General features: G+C 45.0%; 1 protein-coding gene across 2 annotated transcripts in view; it reads right to left on the reverse strand.

The window, feature by feature from the left end:
* Positions 1 to 8,188: 8,188 nt before the first annotated feature.
* The window catches only part of LOC139060538 (glutamate receptor ionotropic, kainate glr-3-like), an 84,754-nt gene continuing 80,894 nt past the window's right edge, over positions 8,189 to 12,048 (reverse strand). For both annotated transcript variants that reach the window (XM_070539701.1, XM_070539700.1), the window contains exon 9: positions 8,189 to 8,763. In XM_070539701.1, the coding sequence (XP_070395802.1) occupies positions 8,544 to 8,763 (220 nt within the window). In that variant the 3' untranslated portion in view covers positions 8,189 to 8,543. The remainder of the gene's footprint in view (positions 8,764 to 12,048) is intronic.

Consider the following 12,048-nt stretch of genomic DNA (forward strand, 5'->3'; position numbering starts at 1 on the left):
CCTTCACGAACTTTCAATTCGCTTCCCCCACAGGTCGTGATCGCGGGTTTGATGGGTCTGGAATCCAAAAAAAAAAACATTTGCGTACTTAAATTTAAGTGCACCTTAAAGAACCTCGGTTGCCAAAATTAAATACGACGTCTCTATTAGCCTCAATGTGGCTTTTGGGCTTAACAACCGAAGCAGATTAATAAAAAGCAAATAATGAAGCAAATATTGTTGTCCCAAAATTATATCTCTCGAGGTACTAGATGCGGCGTGTGTTCACGACGAAAAAATTTCCCTTGGTAACATGTCGAATTTGCTACAAAGTTTGATGCGTGGCTTTCATTTCCAGTGAAGCCGCATATACAAGTCATTGTGGCGATGTTGCCAAGAAACGTGTTTATGTTGCTCACGCAACATAAACACGTCGAAGGACCCAAATGAAGCTCTTTCGCAGATGCTCACGGTTACCTGGCTGCCGACGCATTTGCGCGAATAAAGAAAAAGAAAAGAAGGGAGGACATCTACTATTCTTGGTCCGCTGTGGTTGCAGCATCCTTCACAATGTGGCGCCACTAGAGGAGCTGCCTTGTCACCATTGCCGCTTTTTTGTAGATGGTAGCACACGTCAGAACCGTCGAATGCCATCCAATCTCCTCTTTTGTTGGGAGCTGAGGTAACGTTGGTATCAACACCCGGTAGGATAATGAGAACATTAACGCAATCTGCCGCGTATGGCGCAGCCACGGAAATTATCTGCCTGCCATCCTTTATCCCGAAGATTCGTCGATCACTGCGCAAAAAGCCCTTGCGCATCGCCGAGGTGGTCAGCAGCAAAAGTACTAAACTATCATTGTGCATCCGTAAGTGTTCATTCATGTGGTCACTTTGAAACCACGGTGAAGAAAGAGAAATACTGCCAATAGAAGTGAGCTCTGGGGCTTACATATGGCCGAAAGGACTAGCAATATTGAAATCCCAACGATACAGTGACGGGCATGGTCGTCGTCAGTCAAACCTGAATTCACCGGTCAGCTCCGTGGGCTATTCGTAAACGTATAGTGGACGACAATCATCACGGTATTTCAGATACAATAGGCACGTTTAACGCAGAGTGATAGCTTGATGACAGTGACAATCCTATCAGAAGTGGCTACCGCTACTGACATAACACAATGGGACCTATTGGCCCAGCGTGCACAAAACCATGCTAGCAGCAATGGAAGTGCCCTGTACCCTTCCGGGAATGCCTGCGGTAGCGTCTTCCGGTGTGGCATACGTTTAAAACGTTCCTTGGCAAAAAGGTGTAAGACTATACTGATGGCGTCTGAACTGGCACCTCGTTTTCGTTGAAATTAACCGATGAGCTTTGCTCGCTCCGGAAAAAATTTCATGATAGGCGCTTCTCTGTAATGACTTGGCAGGGTTGAAAATGCATGCGCACACTCCGTCTTGCGGGAACGACTACTGTTAACCGACCAAACAAATAATATATATTCCATGTAGGCCTGGCTATAATACATAATATGAAGTGATACCTCATAGAGCGTAAGTAGTTGTGACCTAAAGCCCCATTTTATCAGCCTGGCGTTACAACGAATAGCCACACTAAATGTCTAGTCTTATGTGCATACACTCCGTTGCCTCTGTATCTTGACCGTTGCTCTCGCAAGGGGTTGTCGGACTTGGCATTTTCTATCGTATACATTAACAGGCGTAACCGCCAAATGGTGGAACGTCACGAAAGTTGATGTTTTCATCGATATTGAATGACTTGCTCGAGTCATTCATGCGCACTTTATTCAACAAACATTGCTGCATTACACTTTCGTTCGTGTTCCAATTTGCCGTTTCTTGCTTCCTCTCTTGCCGTAGGACTCGTTGCTGCAGTGTAAGTACATTGAATCCACTCTTCTCATAATGTGTGGCGCTTCACTTCGAGCTGCATAGCAGGCTTTGCGCAAAAGGTCCGAACTTTCAAATTAACACGGGATTCTTCGAAGTATCTTGTGAAACTACGCCTAGCGCTCTAAAAGCTCGCGTGACTCTAGCTAGTTGTGGCTTTCAGTACTAAAGATACGACTAGTGCATTAATGCAGCTGTAATATGTGTAAAATGGCCAGCGGTGCCTTAAAAGCACACTAAGCAGGCGGTTGGAATGCCGTGGCTAGCGTGGCGTGGAAAACGCGCCTTACTGGCGCGGCGAAGCCTAGCTTCTGCGCATGCATTTAGCTCAGCAAGTTGAAAGCGGCTCATATGGAATGACTTCATGAAATTAGGAGCAGCTGCATAATCAGGGTGCGCTTAGCGTTCGCATAGGCGAACGATGACATGTAGTACAACCTCTTCCAAATTTTCACGGACCATCGCACTAGAAGATGTATTGCTTAAGATATAGTAATTTGTACTCATTTTGAAATTTGCGCTTCTTTACCATGTAAACGCCCTCTTCAGGGGGCTCATGAAATGTCATGATGTACTTTCTTGTAAACTGCAAAACACAGAAAATCTAGAATACAGAATGAAGTATAAAGAATGTGAAAAATAGGCGAAACTAATGCTTTAACTGATAGTCAAGTAAGCGGAGAAAAATACGTTATTAATTTTAGTAGGCACTCACTGAAGGTCACTAAAATTCTCAGTTATGAAAGATAGTCACCAGTGAGCCTATAAGTAAAGGTATTTGGTAGATTGGACTTGCACTCCCCTTGCACTCATATCATGATGAACAGAAACATAAAATAACATTTTTCATCAGTGATACTTCAGTGGTTATGTTAGAAGCCAGCATGTCCATATCTACACATTTATAAACGTCAGGCCACTTGAGGAGCATGCTTCGGTATATTTCGCCCACATTCAGAAATATAAACTATAATCTGGTCTTAGCGAAATAAAAAGCAATTTTCCTGACATGCAGCACAAGCTGAGTCTTCAGATACCACAACTGAGGCGTCTGACCTGAAGCATTAGTATTTCAAATATATGTATTTGCCACCAGTAGCTGAAAAGCAGCATTCGCATGCTTAACGAAAACGTTTACTACTGTGCCTTTGAGCACCATTTGCCGTGCATCATACCGGGCCTCAATCACCAGCAACATTGCCTAAAGCGCACACAATCCCAGATAGCCCACGTCACGTGGCAGAGTCAATGACTTGTCAAACATCACCAACTCCCCATGGCGCGGAATTCCAGGCATCCCTCAGGCGGGCCGACATGCGTAGTAGTTATAACAAACTGATGCAATATCTGAATAAGTAAAATTTAGACTAGTTGGTATTCCATTCTTGGTTGAAGGTTTTCAAAGCCGTCTCCTCGCGGCTTTCTTTGCCTCACTTCCCTCCATACGCTGATAGAGAAATAATAAGAAAAGAAGGAAGATTCAGAGAAGGGTCTTACAGGTGCCAAGTAGTATACAAGAGAAGAAGATGAACAACGGCGCTTCTCGCTACTGAAAGGCTTTAATAAATCCACGAAGCTCAAAGGCTTCGGGAAAACCTCACCCAAGTCACGAATGCGCCGAATCCAAACAATGAATGACCAAGGTGCCGACACTTACGTTATTCAGTTGCCTCCCAAAAGCTTCATCTCCCAGTTAAGCTATACCAGTGTCCGTTTTTTTATCATTCTGCTTGCTGTTTAAAACACTACGAAGCAATAATCATGACGATGATCCCTGTCCCGTCTGCCACGGTAATATGAACATTGTTTATCAACGTATTTAATTCATTAAGAGTCAAAGTGCAAACAATTCATTCATTCTGTCTCGAAGAAAAGCACCAGCTAGTGTTGCATTTGTCGAAGTAGCGTTCTGAGTAATCAGAACGCTACCTCAGAAGACAAATCGCTCCGTGTGTCCTTGTACAAAACACTTGATCACTGTTTTGTTGGTGGTCGGGATGTTGTGTCCTTTTGGGACATACTGCAGAGGACGCTCAAGAAAACCATAGACATCTCTCCGTATACACTTCGTTATCTCTCTCTTAGAAACTTCAGTAACCTCCCATACGATATGATTATCCTTCTAGGCTTCATAGCCTCTGCCGCAGCAGGATGTGTAGTAGGCATCCCGAAAGCCCTAGATCTACGATATCCTTTTTCCGGGAGTCTGCAGTCTGCATGTAAAAAGTCTGTATGCTTCTCAGGAGCAGCCGCAAGATTTGAAAGAGATAGTGAATGAATCTGTGCTTGCGTGGTATTTAGGTATTTTAATTAGGGTGTGGTCTTTTTGAATTTCTGTTTGTGCTGTTTCTATGTTTGGTTTTCCTTGTAATAAAGAGAAAAAAATGCCATTGTGACCTCGTGGTTAAAAAAAATGGCTGTGGCTTAGCTAATGTTAAGCCCAGGATGCGAAGCATACTAGCCTTTATTTTAGTTGTTGAACCACTGTTTAGCCTGGTGAACTGCTGTTGCTTGGCTATATTTGGTTCGGCTATCCGAAGAAACAACTCATGCGTTACTCTGCTTCGCCTTCAAGAGTGGAACGCGACAGCGTTCCTGTCGACCTGCCAAGGGGTTTAAGACAATGGGCTACGGCGCAGCGACTACGCAGTGCAGCGTTCGGTGCGGCAACGAAATGTGCGTCTGAGCAAGCGACGCACGCCTGAGCCTTAGAAACAGCTCGTTTCTAAGGCAACACCGCATTCACTAGAGGGGCTTTTGTACCGCTTTGAAGCATCGTACTCGTGGCTCAGTGGTAGCGTCTCCGTCTCGCACTCCGGAGACCCTGGTTCGATTCCCACCCAGCCCATCTTGCAAGAGTTGAGCCAAAGCCACCTAGAAACAAACGCAGCTGCTTATACGACGCCGCGAGCGACGGTTGAGTTGGAGCACCGTTTCTCCTCTGTCGTGATGTGACGGTGTCACGTGGTATGGCATGGGGTCAAAGGTCATTGAAGGCGACACCGCCGCGCCTGAGGAGCTGGGTTGAGCTCTCGTAATATGGTTCGCATAAAATCGTACTGCTGAGCTGGGGCCCGGGGTTCAAACCCACCATCGGACACGTAATTGAATTTTTGTAAAAAAAAAGATTGTCCTAAATAAAAATCTGCGACCTATACTAACTAGATTTTAACTTTCTTTGTATTAGCTGATTTAGATAAGCCAAAGGATTTCAGCATCCGCTTAGTTACACGCTCTCGAAATGAAGGTTCTTCTAAAACGATGCAATATCTATCCACACTATTTGGCAGTGATATTTGTGGCTATTGAATGAATCCACTGGTCCACAAGTATTAAAACGTGTACAAGCATCGCACCATCGCACTTCTCTTCCACGAGGTGAGCCACACCAACCGAAGACCTGCGCCACATTTTTTGCCTTTTCTTGTGTATCCTGTCCGCTACATCATGGTGGAGAATTGGCCACGACCTCACCGATTCGCAACCGAGCATAGCCAGCTTTACAAATAATGGCACTTGGATCCACGGCATCAAACAATAGTGTTTTCCCCGTCTCCTTGTTCTGTTTTCACATAAATTGGCATATTACAGGCAACATGTCTATTCTGCACGCCTCACTAGGTGCGAGAAGCATGTACTGGGTACCCGTGGTTCGTAGTAGGTACGGCAGAGACCAAGGGTATTGAACATGTATGCCATATGGGGTTGTCATTTCGGCGATAAGGGTATTTCCAGAACACTTTTGTTCTTACCTTAGTTTGAATTTTGTTTCTACCCATTTCGCCCTGGCCAATCTTACTAGTCTCGATCGCTTAGACGACACATTATTCTCGGAAGTAAAGATCCTGAGATCTTTCGAAGAAGAAAGAGCTCCAGTATGCACAAGCCATCAAATCGCTGATGCGCTTCTTGAAAGCAACTGGACTAGACGAGCGCCTGTGATTATATGTATACATGAGTGAACACTCTACTTCGGGTGCACGCACACAAACTCTCATTGTCCCTTCTTTCCCTTTCGCCACGTGTGGATTAGCCACAACGGGATCCCCCTTCGCTAACCACCTGCCTCTGCTTTTTTATCTCTCTTGGTCGCTCTCATTCGCACTGATGGGTGTGTGGTTAACAAACGAAGAAGCAAAAAAAAAAAGAATCCATTACATCAAGCATCTTGCATTATAGAAGTTTGCAGCGCATTGTCATTTGCATGTTATTGGTGACGTTAACGCAATTAGCAATGTTTCTAATAGTAGTTGTGTGATTGAAGATGATCAGCTTTGCATTGATTAATACGGTCAATATAGTGGTAGAGGTAACGAGACAGAGACAGTGCTGGGATGTGTAGAAGTGCAGAGTATTTATTAAATAGCATGAAATGTGCAAAGCACGTGGGAAGGCCAGGCTCCTCTATCGCCCTTTCCTCTGGACACGCTGCGCCATCTAGTGGCACCACCGCGAAGTCCACGCGAAGGTCTTTGTGTGGCCTCCAAGAGTGCACCAGTGGCGCCCCTGTGCGTGTGAGCCGTTTGCTGCAGCCGGACTCCTCTCTCGCGCTTCCCTCTGGACACGCTGCACTATTTAAAGGCGACGTCGCGAAGACCGCACCCGGCCTCCGAGATGCGTGACGCGCCGATGTGACCAACGCTAAGAATGGTCTACACGCTGGCCGCGCGCACTCGTGTCCCGGCTCGTTGAAGCGTCGGGCTGCTGCGCTCGAGGAAGCTGTGTGACGCGGGTTCCATTCCTCCCAGGTCCGGACAAATTTAGATCGGTATGATGTCAGCATGCAACCGGTTTCATGCCAGCTTGGATCACTGAATCTGTGCCACACCCTATCGCACATACCAGCATAGATCGGCAAAATGAAGGGAACTCACTCAGTCTTACTTACAAATTATTATTACCTTTTTTCTTGAGAGCGCTCTCGGGCTCAGACTCACACAAATTTTAGTCAGTCGGGCGGACTAAGACACAGACTAATCGAAATTCTACCGAGCTAGCGTCACTCAGACTCAAACTCACAAAAACTCTGCTCAGCTGCGCTCCAGCAGACTCAGACTCGCCAAAATTCTACTCACTCGGGCTGATTCACACTTAGACTCAAGGGTCAGTCTGAGTCTGAGTGAGTCGACTCATGAGCGAGTTTGCCGACCTATGCTTACCAGTGACCCAAGTTGGCATGATTGAGGCTCCATACGAAAGTCATGCCGCAAGGGGGAGGGGAGGGGGGAGCTTCCAAACTATGCTAACTACATTAAAAGAAAGCTTATGTCTGTGTCATTATTCCGTCTGTCGCACTGTACAATAAGATTAGATTATTTGTGTCAGCGTGCCTACAGGATGCGTAATTCTTGACACGCATGAACTCTAGCTGTTACCCCTTTCTGTCAATACCTTTGGCCCCATAACGTAAAATTATTCCAATGTTTTTATTGCAATCTCCTGATGTGATAAGGTGGTGACCCGCAGCGTTGCCTGAAAACCCAATCAAACGCTGTCCTCCTTTATAAAAGGTCACTTTTGTTTGCTTTCAAAACGAATAACATTGCCTACATTGAGCGGTTTTTCCTATATAATCAGCTAACAATAGGCGACGTGCACGCTCAAGTGGAGAGGGTTTCGATTAGGCTGAACCAGCGCAGTGAATATAGATAACCGGGTGAAGAGGATGGTGCCGGCGTCTGCGATTGGTCCGCGTTCCAGTACTTTGTTTGCGGAGGCTGGTCGAAAATCGCAGCAGCGTGCAACGGAAGGTTAAGAATACCGCAAAAGCGCATCCTCAGCAGAGAACAGTTGGCATAGCGATGTTGTAAACCTGCCGAAAGGGCTCGCTAACGTTATGTGGCCACGTAAACAGTTTTAATTAACGCAAAACAACCCATACCATTTGGCAGGTGCAAGTATCCAGTGCCTGGGCGATTGGCGGCAGCCTTCTATTTCTTCTAGAATGGTGCAGTCTCCGGCTGTTCAGAAAAACATCAGGCTTGTTCGGCATAGTAATGCTCCTTTAACGCATACAGTTAAGTTTGACGCGGCGAGTTTTCGCGGTTTTGTGACGTCGCGTAACAGACGGTAAAGCGGGTGCAGCTCGAAAGCTTTTGACCAATGTCAGAGCGCTAATGGCGCAAAGGCGTCGCGTCAGAATTAATTATTTTTCTTTTGTTCGTTCTAATCATGCATAATCATCGTGTACACGTCATATCAGATGGGGAGCTATCGCGGTTTGCGTGCCGTCGCGTGACAGAGAGGTGAAGTGGGAGTGGTTCAAAAAAGTTTTTGACCAATCGCGGAGGGCCGCCAAAAACATGCCGGACAATTGAATAAATTTATTATGAGACTATCGCATAGGGCTGATTGTAGAATTGAAATAGTAAAGTTTGGAATAGCTTTATGTTGTAGTGCCCATGGTGTGCTAATGCTCAAAATCGTATTGCTTGGCGACGAACTTGCCTCCTCTCCTTTTCAATTTTTGTCACTTCTTTTTAAAGCATTCGAAATATTCAAATGATTGTCGAATTAACATTCTACATGAATTCAGTGTTTGCCTTTAGGTTTCAATTTAAATGCGACCATGGCGGCAACTGTATACTGGCGCCCTCGTGGTATTCAAACCCCTACCAACATACCTTAGCCAAATTTTAACATTTAGCACCCGTTTAAGTGAGATGTGTGTGTACTATGCGGCTTGCAGCAATTAACTCAGCAACCAGTACGAGCACAGCGACGAGGCAGCAGGCGGCGTACAGGTAAAACACCGACACCATGTCGGAGAAGTTGAGCTGCGTGCGGCTCTGGTGGCCGCAACACTGTTCTATCGGCGACAGCTTGGTAGAGTGGTAGTGGCGCACAATGCCACTCTGCTCCAGCCTGGAGACGCTGTAAAAGATAAAGGTTCACACATCAGAACTGTCGTTACGAACAACCGTCCATCTTATTGTGAGAATATAAGCCTATATACAGGCTTACTTGATCTGAGTTGCTATTCAGTAACACTGTAAGGGGGTCTTAGCCCCCAGAAAGCTACGAAAGACAGTACACACACAAGCACCTCTACGATGCTTTCGCACTTTAACCGGCTGTAACATAAGAATGAAGCACCACATACACGACCATCCTACCCAAAGAGAACTTGTGTAGAGTCATACCTCGTTATAACAAAACGGCATGTAATTAAATCACGGATATATTGAAGTAAGTGACATTCTCCTTAAAATTTCCATAAAATTTATAGTGCAGTACATGCTATAATGCATATAACGAAGCAATGGTTGTGCCGAAATAATTCTGGATCGCCCTTCGACTTCTTTTATAATGAGGTTTTATTTAAATACTCAAGGGTTGAAGGTTTGGCGATGTGGTATTGCATTCTAAAGCTAGTACAACGCAACAACGAAATGAAGAAACAAGCCGAGATGGCCAGAAAAAGGAACACAGCTCTGTTTCTTCTTATGGCCAGCTCTGCTTGTTTCTTCTTTTCCTTGTTGCGCTGAACCAGTTTTATGTTATTTAAATGAGCGAGCCAATTGCGTTCGCTCATTTTTGGGACGTCGAGCGGTTCATGTTTTCCTGCATGTCAAAAGGAGACATGGGTCCAAAGACAAAAATTGTTTTTATATCTTTATTCCTCGAGATGTGTTGCGGAAAAATTCTACATATGTACAACGTTATCTGTATATTTCAAATATGATGTTACAATTTTGTTTATCTTTACTGTTCAAAATTTATGCAAACATTCTTAATTATTTTCTGCAGATCATTGCAACACATAAGTACCTCAGATTTTGCTTGACAAGCTATTAATGCTTTCTGTAAGATTCAAAGAATGCAGTAAAACCAATGCTATTTTTCTGCCAACGCTACAACAGTTGCGAGGCTGAAATTAAGCACCAGAAGAACAAACTCTCACGTTTCAGCTTCAAAATCACGCAACACTTCTTCTAGGACAAGCAGAGCAATAAGCCATTGGTACACCGTTTATAACAATCTGAAGAAGTAAGAGTTTGCAAATACTTGCAGAAAATTAAATAAAGTAAGCTTGCATAAAAATATAACCCCATGAGATAATGACAAAAAGAAAACTCGAAGGGCAAAGCATTCACAAGGATAGCAAACCAAAAGGGCAAAGCGTTCACAACGATAGCAAGGTTTAGCGTTCTCCTTGCACTCCTCGGACGGTGTTCAAAGTATACGCGGGTACGACATCATGGCGCGAAGCAGCACGTAAGCCAAAGTCTACTGGGTAGAAGCAACACTGCGCCCTGGCCGCTACAAAACGTCTCTCAACGCTGGCATGTCAACGCGCTCGCTTGCACAATGTTCTATTCCACCTCTTGAAGAGTGCGTTAGTGGTCTAATGATTAGAATACCGAGCTTCTGAGCTCGAGTCATAGTAAATGAAGATACGGCCGGCGGACTCTTATGTCTTCATACCGGGTGTCCCAGTTAACTTGGACCAAGATTGTTTTAAAACAAACTAAGCGCTCTAGAGAAATTGTACCGATTGCATTGTAGCTGCACTCGTGTGTACTTACAGTCAGTATTTTTTCATCACGAAGTATTAATAAATTAGTTGCCTTTAATTTTGAACCTTTTAATTATTCCTTGAATCGCACTGTCAATTACTAAGTTGAAGGGCACCTTAAATAACCTGCGAATCAAGAATGTGCCTGGTTGCCTGGTTGTTGTTTTTTTCCAAGGAAAAACAAATGCCCGCGAAATACGTGAAAAAGCAAATAGATGAGCTCTCGCGCGCCACTAATCAAGCGTTTCCAAGCAACCTTTAAAAGATGCGGCCGCATTCGTTTAACGTCACATCGTATAAGACTTTGTCATGTAGGATGGCCCGAGAGGTTTGGCGACCCAACTGACGTGGTGCGATAAGCGCCAGCATCAGCGGACACAAGAATGTTGTGCTTGATAATGAGACACTCGGGATAGCTTTAATTTTCGCGTATCACGAAACAAAGCTACAATATAAATTCAACCACTGTCAAGAACAAACAGTGTGCAAGGAGCACGAAAGAAGAAAAAATGCAGCTCTCGGAAGAACGGAAGAGAGCTACTCAGACGTTTATTTCAATAAAAAAAAATAAACCAACAGCGCGTAAGGCATTTCAGCTGCCCACAAAGAAACAGCCAAAGGTACAACTGGTTTAGCCATTTACCCTTTCTGTCTCTTGAACGCAGGAATAGAGGAAAAAAAAAACATATTTTTACGTATTTCTACTTTTGTCGCAAGCCCCTTTTATGTAAGGATAGGGAGACATCATGAAGGTGCGCTAAACAGTCACGATTCACAACCGATTTCAAGCGGTCATTTTCCACTGTCACTTATAGAACGTGCTCAATAACGCCACCGTCTGAAGCCAATACAGTACTTGCTTCTTTCCAACACTTTGGCTGTTGCAGCTTTAACCAATGATTTTGGAATCTCTTGGCAGGCTCTGCTTATTTTTGCCTTTAGGGCGTCCGGTGTGGTAGTTTCGCTGCTATACACGCGATCTTTCACGTGGCTCCTCAAAAAAAAGTACAGCGATGTCAGGACCGGCGATCTTGAAGGCCAGCGTACAGACCTGTGCCAGCCAATCCACTGTCCAGAAAATAGCTTGTCGGGCCACGCTTGAGATTGACTGCTGCTATGCGCAGGAGCACCATCGTGTTGCAACCAGATGTTCTGAAGGTGCGCAAGTGAGACGTTGCAAGAGACGTCGTTCACAGGGCCCTCGAGGATGTCGTTGACGTAGCCTGCCGTCGTTAGTGGGTTGTCAAAAAAGACGGGTCCGATGATGTTGCCATCGAAAACACCGCACCACACATCAAACGACCACTGGTATTGGTGTCCTGTTCGTTCCAGCCAGTGGGGACTTCTCTCACTTCAGTATAGTGCGCGTAATGAGGATTAACTTGTGCGTTTCTGGAGAAATTAGCCTCATCCGGTCAAAGCACACGAGTGGGAAAGTCCGGTTTTTCTTCACATTTCGTGAAAATTCAATTGGCAAAGTCAAGTATGTTTTCAAAATCTCGGTCTGCAAGTTTTTGATGATGTACATGGTACCAGTGCATATTGCCCTTTTTTTTTAATCTTCCACACTGATGACCTTGAGGTTACGGCTTCCGCACTGGCGTCACGCACACTACCATGAGGGTTAGCAGCAAGGAGTG

The sequence above is a fragment of the Dermacentor albipictus genome, chromosome 5, assembly GCF_038994185.2.
Source record: "Dermacentor albipictus isolate Rhodes 1998 colony chromosome 5, USDA_Dalb.pri_finalv2, whole genome shotgun sequence".
Taxonomy (NCBI): Eukaryota; Metazoa; Arthropoda; class Arachnida; order Ixodida; family Ixodidae; genus Dermacentor; species Dermacentor albipictus.